Source organism: Seriola aureovittata, chromosome 23, assembly GCF_021018895.1.
Source record: "Seriola aureovittata isolate HTS-2021-v1 ecotype China chromosome 23, ASM2101889v1, whole genome shotgun sequence".
Classification (NCBI taxonomy): Eukaryota; Metazoa; Chordata; class Actinopteri; order Carangiformes; family Carangidae; genus Seriola; species Seriola aureovittata.
In genome coordinates this window covers 10,871,459-10,885,407 of record NC_079386.1, presented here as the reverse complement: position 1 = coordinate 10,885,407, position 13,949 = coordinate 10,871,459, and the positions used below count along the sequence as shown (strand labels likewise).

Below are 13,949 nucleotides of genomic sequence, written 5' to 3'. Positions count from 1 at the left end.
GCAACAAATGCTACGTTTGACAGCATCAGTCAGCAACAGTCTCTGGTTTGTTTCTATATGTTATATGTATATAGGGGCAAATACATCAGTTAAATCATGAGAACAATGGTAGAAATTAGGTACATTTATGCAAATAATTAAAGTGCAGTTTTGAGTCATACCATTTTAAGATACTTAATACTCCCACGTCAGGGCAAATCGGTAGTTTTCATTTTACATTTATTTGATGTGTAGTTACTAGTTACTCTGCAGGTTTAGATTTTATGTATTAAATATTACATCTTGAAATAAAAATATGATGCATTATCATAGATTGAACTATCAAACAGCATCTAAAGTGAGCAGCTACAGCTAAAACAATGCTCCTTATATAACAATGAATTACTCAATAATTAAAGAACTAGTCAGATCTTCTACGTGAGTAAAAGTATCATTACCACAGTGTAGAAACACTAGTAAAGTAAAATTCCCACATTCAAAATTTTACTTACACCATACTGTAAACTATCTGTATTAAGTAACTTGTAACTGTAGTTGTCAAATAAATGTGGAGTAGAAGATATTTTAGCAGAAAAAGGAAATAGTCAAGCAAAGTAATTGCACTTCTGTGTCTTATATAATGAGAGGTAAATTATCTGCAACAACACCGCCTGTATTTGCTGAGGTAACGATAAGGACACACCTCATGAGTCCTGATGCACAACACCTGCGTCATAAGACCATTGACGAGAGCAAACGGACGTCAGTGAAAAGCTGACGCGCTCCTTCCTGTGGGGGGCGCTCACCACCTGGCTGTGAACTCACCTGCTCGCTGACAGGAAGTTAGACTGAAAATCAGGCTCATACACAAAGTGGCACTGACACAGTCACAGTCATGAGACGTTTCAGGTGCACAACTAATAACATAATGGCACCAGAATTTTGACCACGGGGCACGAGCTTGTCTGTTGAGTCACCTGACAGAGGTCAGCCACCTGTCTGGGAGATTTACGGGTAAAATATGGGAAGTGGTTGATGTGTTTTGGCATTTAATTGCCAGTTATTGTGCTACATGACTTGACCTTAAAGTCAGCCAAACAACAGCTAACATTAGCTCAAGCTAATCAGCTGTTCAATGTTTATCTATTGCAAACCTCTGAACTGGCTTGTGCAAGTAAGAGGGACGACAAGTTGACAAGCAGTTTGTCATTAACTCATTACAGGTTTACAGCCATTTACTGACCGAAACACCAGGAGTGTAAGTGTCTTAACATTCATGGAAGGCTGTTTTATTGTTTGAGCTCAAACTGTTTCTATCATTTCCTCTCTCCTGCAGGCAGAGAAACATCTTTTCATTGCACTTCCTGGCCACCAGATGGAGACAGGGAATTCCCATGAGAGAGACAGAAAAATATAGACCTACGCTGGGTAAGGCCTTTCCACTTGACACATGTAACACATGTTTTCATTTGATTTCCCTATTTTAAATGTGTGTGACAGTATCATGCGCAGTGTACTGAGAACCATATACTTGTATATTGTGCTTGTTGAAACTGTATGATGTTGATGTTGGTGAAATCCTGAAACCCAACACACTTCTATGGCTCATCATCAAATATTTCAGATGTCTTGTGCATCATTTTATACACATTTCCACTAAACCCTACGTGACATGCAGTTTTGTATCATCTTTGGGAACTTCGGGATCTCTACTAAAATTTCAAATGAAGTTCTTTGAGTTTGTTTGAATAGCATTAATTAAAAGTAATTTACTGTAGTTTCCAAAATAATTTTGTTGCATAGATATTAATTTAAAATGTAGTTAACTAAAAATTTTAGTTTGTTGACTTAAAACCTTTAAATTCCAGTCACAAATCCTTAACTCAATTAATTGGCACTTTCAGAAACCTGCACCAAACAGTTGAATAAATGAGTGAACAAGACTGACTGTGGCGTTTTTTTAAGTAAGTAACTCTCTAAATATGAATACAATTTAATGGTAACTAAGTAAAGTGTTTTCTTGTATATGTAAACAACATGACGTAACAAACTTTGAAGGCAAGGATACTTGTTTGAAGGCGTGACATCTGCACCTTTAGATAAGTAAAATTATTAGTGTGGCTGATGTTAGTGCATCTCTTGTTGGTACACACCCGTATGGAGATATGAGTGGGCTTTCCTAAGAATCCTCCAGCCTTGTAATCTTCACCTGTAGAACTGATTAATCACAGGTTTGACGCAGCTCAAACTGTGCAAGAGGGCACGTCATTTAATGATGCCCGGCTGCACTCTGCTTCTTACACTGACACATACAGGCGTGTTTGCCTGGGACATCCATATATGACTAATAAGTGTGTTTGGGTCAGTTACTGTGGTGATGTTTGCCAACTGTGGAGACTTGAGAGTGAGTCACTAATGAGAGGGTGATGGGTAAAAGGGTTAGTTCATGTTTTTAGGAAAAGAAAGAAAAAACTTAGTGGTACTAGAAAGATGCATTTGTATTCTCCCTCCACTTAAAGCTCTGGTTCAGTCAAGTTTCCGCTCTCTTGTGGTTTGAGTCAGAGGGCCGGGCTAAGCTTGCTGCACACAGAGGCAGGAAATCGTGTGTGTATGAGAGAGAGAGAGAGAGAGAGAGAGAGAGAGAGAGAGAGAAAGAATTTGTGTGTTTAGGGACGTGTTTTTCCTTGCCTGACTGCTTTTCTCTCCCCTCTCTGCTCAGACGTGTTGTGTCCCACTGCTAACTCGCTCTCCAAGGTAAGTCTTCATATGAAAACTTGTTTTTGTTTTGCACTTTCTGCTCCACTCTCTTAAAGTTAACCCACTTTTTTTTTTTTAATCCATTTGCATTTGTTTTTTTTCTTAATTTTCCTTCTCTGCGTTCTTTTTCCTGTGTTCTCTCCCACGGACTCCTTTATCCGTTTGCTCATCACATTCCTGAGGAGAAAATCACAGCGGGACAATGAATCTTTAGTTTGTCTGATATCCATCTTTCGACTCAAACTTTGTGCTTCTCCCCTGTTGCACTTTTCTGTTATAAGTGGGGAAAACTCAACCTCTAATTTCCTTTCCTACTCCGTCCCTGTCTTCCTACACATAATCCTGCTCTTATTTGCAGCTGTTTCACCACTTCCTCAACGTTAGGGTGGGGTGTTAAAGAGGCAACAGCCTCGGAGATCTTGTGAGAATATAAGTAGAAGTTTGGTGTAATGTAAATTAACCGTTCACTACAACTGTAAGAGTGTAATTCATCTTTCATATGATTAAATATGTCTTTTCTCTGCCCTCTTTGTTCTCTGGGCCTCTCAAATTCTCCCTGCCTGCATCAGTCTGTCTTGATTTCAGTCTTCTAATCTTATAATCATACAGCACGCACGCACGCACGCACGCACGGTGTATACACCAATCATCAATTGCCAGATTGCTCTCAGATCTCTCTACGCCTGCAGCTTTGCTTATTGTCTGCTCTCATATTTCTGTCTGCTTATCAATGCATGAATGACCGATTGACTCTGTGACCTTGTGTCTCCATCTAACCCCCTCTGTCCACTCTGTCTCTCTCACTCTCTCTTTCCATCTCGGTTTCTCCTCCATCTAACCAGGCGCCACCGACCGCTTCAGTAGCCAAGGCCAAAAGGCGTAGACGTTTCTATCGACTAACCTCTCCTGCTGCCGTCATTTCTCTTTAGGGACATTAGCAGGACTCAACTCTGACTTAATGCATCACGCTTTCTTTGTTACAGTCTCACGGTTCAGTAAAAATCTGTCTGTATAGCAGAAAATGCACCTAAAAATATTCGGGTTACAATATTGATACCAGCAAAAACAGCAGATCTCATAGATAAGAAGCTATACTCAGATAATAATCATTTATTTATAGTAGTTAAAATAGTATTTTATAAATTTTCTATTGATTCACTAATGTTCAAATCATTTTAGGATTAATACTGATTACCAAGAACCTCCAAATTGAGGGTGGAGCTTTAAATGAATAAAAAAATACAAAACACACATTTTACAGGGTCAAGTATATAAATATTTTATATGACTGTTTATTTGACTGGTTGATAACACCTGAATGCATACACCTGAAATTTGAGAAACTATGGCAAACTCGTCATAATGTGTAGCTAAAATGAACAACCACACATACTGCATATCAACATAGATGCATATCAGCAGTGTAGGCACAGCAGCACGTTGGCTGCCACTCACCATCACATCACACTGTGTCACCGCGAAGCCCAAAATGTAGAACTCCTTCACGACAGCTGCTAAAACACAGACACACAGACCACTCCTCACGGTCAATGTGGTTAGCAGCTCTGAAAGTGAAGAAGTGAACCTTTTGGGTTGAAAGGATTTTGTCATGCAAGCGGTGTACAGTCGTGTTGGAAGAGCAAGAGCAGGGGGTGTTGGCGAGAACACTGCTGTAGAAATTGCAAATTGAGCGTCCCGCATCATCCGGCTATATGCCGTTTGTGGCTCCTAAGTTCAACTTGATGAATGCAGTTTTGATAATGTCCATAATATTTCCCAAATATAGTAACACAGGAGTCTCTTGGATAATGTAACCATGCTATAGGTTTATGTTCCAGCCATTTGTTTTGTTTTATATGGCTCTAAATATACAACGTCCATGAGCTTTTTGTCCCCATTTCTATGGAGAACAAGCTGCAGTTGGAGACAAAACACTGAACCATCAATCCTGAAATCCTCCGAAATTGACCCAGAATCCATTCTTTTAAGATTTCTCTTAATAGAACTGAAATGCACCTTGGGAGTTGTAGTTTACTTCTCATCTCGAAGTATTTATTTACTTCTGGTAACAGCAGGGACGCTCAATCTCTCTTCCCACTTTGCAGTAGCAATGAGACTGGCCTAGTGTTTTGTATTTGGGAGTTCATAGATGAATGAGGAATTATGATGGTGTGGGGATGATAGGAAAGAAAAGAGGGGCCCAGAGTCCCCTGTGTCCCGGTCGGGGGCCTAAAATTCCTCATAATGGCCCTGCTTGAGCACACAGGGATGGCGTAAAGGAGGAGGAGGAGGGAGAGCTGGAGTCAGAGGAGGGAAGAGTGGAAAGATGGAGGAGCCAGCGGCTTGCTCTCCAGTAATCATCCCCTTGGTGTTTAGCTTTAGCCAGGAACCAGGAACCTGACTCTACTCCCTCACCCCTCCCTCCCCACGCAGCGTCCTATCCGCAGGCCGCAGGTAGGCTTTCATCACACCGGCTCCAGTTACCTCCCACATATAAGCTAACCAGGCCAGGTGAGCGCAAACACTCCTCCTCGCCAGACCTCTCGATCCCTTACAACCCCACATGCGCACGCACACATACACACACCGGTTCTCACACACACACACACACACACACACACACACTGGTTCACACACACTCCAGTGGACACGCAGAATGGAGCCGGAGTCAGACAGCATGCCAGAGGTACCAGAGGAGATCATACAGTTAAGTGGACCAGGGCCTTTTTCTCTGCCTCCTTACTTACTCTTGGAGCGGCTGTCAAAGCATTGTAACCTTAACCCGAGGGCCCCTGCATGTGCCGCCTCAGGCTCTCTCTCTGTTTCCTCGCTGCCGTAGCTCGTCTCCTCCTCTACCCTACCATTTTATGTGTTCAGATATTCACTCTGATGCACTGTCGCCCTCTCTATCTGCCGCTTTGGGCAGTGAAGGGCATCTCCCTATTGATCACAGCCTACTAATAGCTGTAAAACTGAGAAAGAAAAAACAAACAGAAACGGGAAGAGCAGCTGCTGACATCCTGCTGACAATTAGTGCTAATAGTTTTTTTTTTCTGCTGCCTAATGAGTCATTTTTAACACTTACTATAAGAGTGTGCAGCAGTGTTTTACATGTCAGGTTGGTGTCCTCACTTGACTCTAATCACTATAATCATGCTAATTGTGTGTTTTCTAGTCTTCCTGTATCAGTTGTGGTTCCTAATGGCGCCCGTCTAGCAGCAAAATGTTACATAATATTATATGATGATAGTTTTATCAGAAAGTGTTATAAATGCTCCACCCTTTATTATGTGGAGGTTTATTTAAACACCATAATATTTTTATGAATGTGTAACACTGCTCAAGTTAACTTTAAAAATATCACAACCCCCACAACGTGAAAGACAGGAAACCTTCACAGATTAAGATAATGTAGCGGCAACATGGTTGTGGTAAGGTTTCAGATGTTTGTGTGTTGTCATCCCAGAAAAGCCTTTTGATTATCTGTAGAAGCACAAAACTCCAAATATATAACTCTATAAAATATAATATATAATATCATATTACATCAGATATCTTAGAATTAAATAAATACTGGGTACTGAAGTCGTTACATATTTTTTCTTCCATCATCTACTGCTGAACTCAATTAATCAAACTGAAAACTAGAGAAAAGGGTTCAGTCTTGACTTTAAAACATTTCTCGTACAAAAAAAATCTTACCCTTACTCGGATTTGCTTGAGCTTTCAACCTAAGTCAACTAACAACTGAGAAAACTCCAGCTCATCACATACCTTGAAGAGTCATATAAAGAACGGGGCTATCTCTCAGCTACCCACTGAGGAAGACCATGAAGACCTAACCCCTAACCCTAACTCCAGAAAGGAGTAAGCCGATCTTGAGTTAAGATTTTTTTTGAGTTGAATTATTGATGTTTGATCACAGAAAATAACAAACTCCACTTAGTAGCTATTGAGAGTTTTCAACCTCATCTCATGGTCTTCTTCACTGGATAGGGATAGCTGAGTCGATCACATTACTTAAAAATTGCTTAGTCTCCAGTTCATGATGTAACTTGGGTCATGAGATATCTCCATGTTTTAAGGAAGACCATAAGATGTGGTTGAAAGCTCTGGAAAATGCTACTAAGTGGACCTTGAGTAAAGATTTAGTTTTTGGTCAACTGACAAGAATTTTGATTGTTTTAATGAATTTATCCAATACAGTCACTGGTTCCCACTTATTAAATGTGTGTGTTTGCTAACTTTACATTTCATGTCAATGTAAATTGAATCTTCTCCGGCTGTCGACTGTTGTTTGGACAAAACAAACTGTTTGAACATGTCAGTAACTCATCTGTCTGTAAACCTCGCTGTGTTTCAGTTTGGTAAAGTAAAGCTCAGCCAGAGCAGACAGAGGTGTGGTTGGGTGACATAATGACTATATTAACATCCACACTGCTGTGTTATTTTTTTCTGCCTCTGTGAAAGGGTGGGGAAAGTATATGAGTCCACACCTGGCTCATTCTCACCTGTGACATGATCCAGCGTGCATGTACTGAAGCCGCACCTGTTTTTTTGTGCAATGACACTGGTGTTGCGTTAGTGCGGCTTGCTTGGTGTTGTGTTGCATAGATGTAATGTAATGTAGGTCTTTAGGCAGCAACACAAGCCCTCATTTTGTGTCAACTCGTAGCTGAAATAGTCTCATCACATCGACCACATCCTCCACTTTTTTAAAGGGACTTTGGTTTAGAGGCGTTTGAGATTAGTTCTGGTCTTAAGAGGCAAACAAGTTTCCCTCCATCTGCATCTCAAAATCCACATTTTCAGTCAGTATGGAGAGGAGCTCAAGTCTGTTCTTGAGGGAAGTTTAAAAAAAGAATTTACCTAGCTATATGTAAGAAAAATAGACACTCATCTTGTGATTGTGACATGTTACGCACTTCCTTAATTTGTCATGACACTGTGGGTTTGACTTCTGCTTTTACTACAACCAAAAACCACGCACCTATTCCCAAATGGAGACAGTGACGCAATGTGTCTACACTTCCTGTTTCAGCCAGCTACTTCTTTCCATTTGTCTTACCAGTCTTTTCTTTTCTTTTCTTGCAGTATGCTCCCATTCAAGGCAGCACCAGGTCAGTTCAGTCCAGAGGTCCGGCAGCCGGGCCTCCGGGTCTGGAGGGTGGAGAAGATGAAGGCGGTGCTGCTGGATCCCTCCGAGGTGGGAGCCTTTTTTAACGGGGACTCCTATCTGGTGCTGGAGAACCGCGGCGAGCAGGGAACCGACCTCCACATGTGGATAGGTGAGAGACTGGAGACACATCTGGATTACGTGATGTGTACCTGTTGTGAAGAAAAAAATATTAGATAAATATATATATAATATTAGAAAAAAATACAGCCTGACATTGATCAAAGGGTTCACTGAAAGAGATCATTGAGTTGTTGCATAAAATGTGTCACAGCACAGGTATCACCTTAGCGAGGGACAACACAATAGGATTATGTAGCATGCAGCCATGCAATCTGACTCAAGACTAAAGGTCTTTGTACTCAACAGGCCTCCAGTGTGTCTGAGTGTGTGTCACCTTTACAGTGATACCATCTAATTTCAGGACAAAATCAATCAGTAATGACACTTTAATCAACATGAAAACTGTTCACTGCTCCACCGGGGGAGGTTATGTTTTCACCTCTGTCTGTTTGTTTGTTTTTTTTTTTTTTTTTTGTCAGCAGGATTAACCAAAAAGTACTGAACCGATTTGCACCAAACTTGGCGGAGGGATGTTTCATGGGCCAGGGAAGAATACATTAAATTTTTGGGCAGATCCAAATCATTTACTATGAATTAGGTTTTTTCTCTCTGAAGTCTGGTTTACGTTGTTTGCCATCGAACTTGATGGAGGTCTGCACTTCCATAAGCTAACAATGAATAAGGTAGTTTAAAAAAAAAATTCCAATAAAGTATTTATTAGTTTTTATGCAGCTAAATCCAAACCAGTTCAAATAAATCTGTATAAAGTAAAAAAATAGGCGACCAGTTCAACATTTCGCAGCATCCACAAGAACAACACAGGGGTTAAAACAAAACAGTGCAAGGCCAACATGCGGATAGAAATGCATCTACAATATGCAAAGCAACATACTGTAGCACATACTGTACTGTGTGCTACGTTCTGTACAGTGTTTTCTGGGTTTCCAGCCTTCGACAGGAGAGGGATGACATGCTCATTGGAGCATGAAGGTCCTTCAGGGAGCCAGGAGAGACACGAGTCGAGACCTACATCACAGTCTGTTCACAGGTCTTAGGGAGAGAAGAAAGTTGTGTAAAGCCTTTTATGACTCAATAGGGGGCTGTGTTAGGTCTCATAAACTGCCTGAAGTGATGTCACTTGAGTCGGCATCGGTTGGTGTCTGAAGACTACACATTTGAAAATGGAAAAAGAAATCTGGTGGCGTGGAGTTAGAAAGAAGAAGCTTACTAGACCTGCTCGAGGCTATTAGATGCTACTAGCATATTTCCATTGGAACTGCCAGCAGCCAGGTTGCATTCTGGGTAATGTAGACATAGAATACATGGAATAAAAAGGATGCTATCTCTGGTTCGCCGCATAATTTTTTTATCCTTTAAAAAAAATAAAACATTTAAATAAAACTTTACAATGTAATAGGAGTCCATTGCTAAATTGGTGGATTACTCTTTTTTTAACTGTTCTATCTTGAAATAACTTGAAGAGGAGGATGCCTCTCATGTTTCTATTTTACTCCATGCAGTAAAAGCAGTAACCATTGTCCAGTGCTTACTACACGCCTAACCCTGGCCTAGCACTGCGGTTGAAAAGCTAATAACCCTCCCACTAATGGTGATGACACATGAGACACGGCGCTGACCTGCTGCATCATTGTGTGAGGAGAGAGGCAGGATGGAGAGGGATGGACGGATGATGAGAGAGAGAGAAAGAAGTCCCGAGGGAAACGTCGGATGGTTTTTGAGCAGGCCTCGTTAAAAATGCAGGAGGACTGTTACAGTACTCAAATGTGGCTGTTGTTTCCAACATGTATCCGGTGCTTAGGTAACACTAAGCTGATTGTCACAGCTTGGAGAGGGCTCTCTTTGCTCAAGCGTTGCGTCTCTCTGAACCCTCCTCCACTTGTTTACAGTTGATGACCCCTGTGCTGCCTTTGTGCGTCCGCTGTTTGTTTCTCATCTCATGCTCCATGACCCATCACCTCTGTCAGTGGCTCTTTGTTCCCCTCATTTTTGACATTTTAACCTTTCTGGCCTCGTTTCCTTATGTTTTCTCCCTTCTCTCTTCTTCTTCTTTACTCTATTTCTATTTTCGCTTTCCTTTCCTTTCTCTCTCCCTGTGGTCACCCTCTATCCTTCAGCTCTACCTTGGTAACTATTGCAGGGTGTCAAAGATAAGCCACAGATGTTATCTTGACTTTAACTGTTTTGTTTTTCACAACACAAACTACCTTTTATCAGGAGCTATTTCACAACTTTGAACTGCATCACACAATCTCCATCATTTTGTTGTGTTGTGTACAAAAAGCAAACCTCAGGCTTGGTCAAAGTTTACTAAAATATATATTTTTTTACAGGAATGTGTGGAAACACTTATTGTACCTGTATCATATCTTGTTCTTTCCTCCCTGACTCATTCTTTTGTGCTGCAGGTGAGAAGTCGTCTCGGGACGAGCAGGTGGCGTGTGCCATGCTGGCCACCCAGCTGGACAACTTTCTTGGTGGCGACCCCGTTCAGCACAGGCAGGTTCAGGGCTACGAGTCCCCGGAGTTCATGACCCTCTTCCCCAGAGGGGTCAGCTACAAGGTGAGGAGCAGGGATGGCCAAGATTCTGGATGCTCAGAAAAACTGAAATGGCACGAAAATGCACAGTAATCGCTTGTCAAATAAAAATCAATCATAAGTGAGAAATTCAATGCAAACGTTGTCTTCCTTCCTATTTCATTTTATCTAGCATCTTTTTATTGCTAGATAAAGTCATCATTTTACAGCACCCTAGATATTATGGCCTCTGTGCCAAAGTGCATGTATGTCATTCTGTTTAAAACAAACAATCATGTTAAACCTAAAATCTCTGAAACATTCAAAAAACCCCACAAGATTTTTAAATGACTGTTCTCCTTGTCTCAGGAAGGTGGTGTGGAGTCGGGATTCAGGAGGCCTCAGGGCTCGGGGACGGTGCAAAGATTGTACCAGATCAAAGGGAAACGCAACATCCGTGCCAAGGAGGTAGAGCTGTCCTGGAGCAGCTTCAACAAAGGAGACTGCTTCATCCTCGACCTTGGAGAGGTGAGAACTCTCATTGCTGACCCAGATAAAGACGGACATGCGTAATATCTAGGGCGAGTGCAGACACAAAATTCATCTAAATTTGATGACGTTGATGTGTGCACGACAAAAAATAACAGTTTGTGGAAGTGAAGCACATTTACAAAAAAATAGAGTGTTTAAAGTTTCTTACGCCTTGTTTTATCTGCTGCTGCCTCGCCGCTCTCCAGACGATTGTGTCGTGGATCGGATCACAAGCCAACATCTTCGAGAAGCAGAAAGTGCGTGAGATCGCCTCTCTGATTCGCGACACGGACAGACACGGTAAAGCCAGGATTGTGGACGCCAACGAGGGGGAAGAGCCTGAAGAGATGCTCAAGGCAAATACAGACTTTTTCATTCTGCTAATGTAATTTCATCATCAAAGTGTTTCTTCTTAAGGAAGTTCTGGAAAAAGAATCATTCATATGATCACAGCACTTTCTAGGTCAACACTTCCTACCAAAAATGATTTAAAATAAGTTACACAAATACCAAAACCAGAGTAGAATCTGTTTTGTGGTCTTTAATGTTTCCTGTGTTCATGAGCAGGTCCTGGGACAGATGCCAGCGCTGGCAGAGAGCACGCCAGAGGAGGACAGCAAAGCAGACGCTTCCAACTCCGCCTCACTCTACAAGGTGACTTCAGCTGCACTGATGCATCAAACTAACATTCACATCTGTTTTATTAAGTAAACCATAAACCTGTGTACATTTACTCCACAGGTTTCCGATGCGACAGGTTCCATGAATATGACCAAAGCGTCGGAGAAGAGCCCATTCGCTAAGGAGCTGCTGGTTCGTGATGACTGCTTCATTCTGGACAACGGCGCCAACGGAAAGATCTTCGTCTGGAAAGGTGAGGAAATACTACTACGACCCCGAAGCAGCAAACGTCTGCTGCCTGAAATGCAAACCGGGGAAAGTGATAGTAGTCTGGTGCCAGTGATATACGGAGATATAGATATCAACTACACTGAAAGAGTGCAAACCCGAGAAATCAGCACAAACCTAAAAATATATATATACATGTATGTGACCCTGTTTTTGGGAACCTAGCAGTGAGGCTGATTTATGTCATATCTCTAGCACTAATGTGATTCATGGATTCACTGTCAGGTAATGGAGCAAACGCTGAGGAGAAGAGGGTGGCCTTACAGATGGCGGATAACTTCATCGAACAAATGAAGTACCCCAGGATGAAAACACAGGTCAGTTCCCTAAGTCTTACTAAAATTAAACGTTACTAACGTATAAAGTCTTGTTCCATACTGTAGACAGTTAAGGCTGACACGTTCTCTTACTTACTGTAAAAGTCATTACAGTTGTTATATCTCAGTGCACCTATTACCGGCTCCTGCAGCCTGTTACAGCAGGTTGTTAGGATTTTGTACAGTAAGCTGAAGGTGTGTGTGTTGTGCTGCAGGTGGAGATTCTGCCCCAGGGGAAGGAGACCATCATCTTCAAGCAGTTCTTCAAGAACTGGAATTAAACATTTCAGGGGAACGTTGGACAAACCCTGCACTGGAGAAAAAGCTGCATATCTGAAAACAGACCAGCATCTCATACAAAATATATTTCATTTTTTTTTTTTATATGCATTGACTTTCCTGTATATATTTGTATGGTAACGTCCTGACAGAGCACACTGGAGCTTCTTTTGGACCAGAATCACAGATGTGATGCCACTTTTATAAATGCAAACAAGTTTCTTCTGCTAACAGTATAGAGATATAAAAAGAACCTTAAATAAATGAGTTTGATTTTTTTTTTTTTTTTACATTTGTTCTGGTGTCACAGATTTACCTGCCTTTGAGAAATAAATATGAAACTGCTTGCTACTTGAAGAGGAAGTGGTTTGAATTCTTCCTGTCAATACAGGGTGCCAGGGGGTTTCAAGTTTGCTTTCAGATCTGCCGAGACTTTCGGGCACACCTCCCGCCCCTGCCAATAGTGTTTGAATGACGTTGTTGTAACTATGCCTTCTCTATTGCCTTGGCTCCCTGGATATTACCTGCACAAGATAACCCAGTATGACGTAATGTCACAGTCATGGTGCTGGAATTCACCCAGGTGCTTTTGACCTACTTTACCATTTAGTGCTCCGGATTATATTTTACAGGGAAATATTGTCATTGCTACTCCAAAACATTTATCTGAACTAACTACAACTACATATTGAGTGCTAAAGAAGGAAGAAAATTATTGATAAAGGATACATGTTACGTTTTCAGTCAGATTTTAAAATTATACATTAACGTCAACATTACTGTCTGTTTTTTTATTTTATTGCATTGTTCAGATGTTTTGCATGTATCCTGTTCATGTTATTGACATGGACATTTGATTTAAAGGTACCATATTGTACATTGTTTTGGCGTTTTATTTAAAGTGTTGATCCATAAGAAGATGTATTTGTGGTTTTAAGAACCAAAAACCATCTCATGTAGTTTTACATCTCCTCTTTCAAGCTTCTCTATGGAGGTCTACTAACAACAAGTCAGTGACCTCTGAGTGATCGAATAAAATATAGCAGGTTTCAGGTAAACACAGAGAGACGTCTTGACATTTTTATGCCTTACTATACTAATACATTTTATACCTTACTATACTATGACATTTTTATGACCTTTTATGTCTTAATATACCATGACATTTCTTGACGTTATACAGTATATTTTATTATACTATGATGTTTTTTGACATTTTTATGCCTTCCTATACAATGGCTTTTTTTGCCTTATGACATACTGACATTTAGGCAAGTTTCAAGTTCCTTGGCATCCACCTCTCCGATGATCTCACCTGTTCTCTTAACTCCTCCATCTTGCTCAAAAAGGTGCAACATTGCCTTTATTCTTATGTAGCCTTAGGAAAGCTCAACTGTGTCCC

The 13,949-nt window shown here is 41.0% G+C and overlaps 1 protein-coding gene across 4 annotated transcripts; it reads left to right on the top strand.

Moving 5' to 3' along the window:
* The first annotated feature begins 854 nt into the window (after positions 1-854).
* Positions 855-12,904, top strand: capgb (capping protein (actin filament), gelsolin-like b). Of its 4 annotated transcripts, none has more exons than XM_056369745.1 (12): positions 855-993; positions 1,316-1,407; positions 1,884-1,943; positions 2,699-2,733; positions 7,831-8,024; positions 10,402-10,556; positions 10,881-11,039; positions 11,249-11,398; positions 11,610-11,696; positions 11,784-11,916; positions 12,177-12,268; positions 12,484-12,904. In XM_056369745.1, the coding sequence occupies exons 5-12, from the start codon at positions 7,832-7,834 to the stop codon at positions 12,547-12,549; spliced, it is 1,035 nt and encodes a 344-aa protein (XP_056225720.1). In that variant the 5' UTR covers positions 855-993; positions 1,316-1,407; positions 1,884-1,943; positions 2,699-2,733; position 7,831; the 3' UTR covers positions 12,550-12,904. The 4 variants fall into 4 exon arrangements, with proteins under 4 accessions (XP_056225720.1, XP_056225719.1, XP_056225723.1 ...); XM_056369748.1 differs by having other exon boundaries at positions 856-965; XM_056369744.1 differs by lacking the exon at positions 1,884-1,943.
* The last annotated feature ends 1,045 nt before the right edge of the window (positions 12,905-13,949 follow it).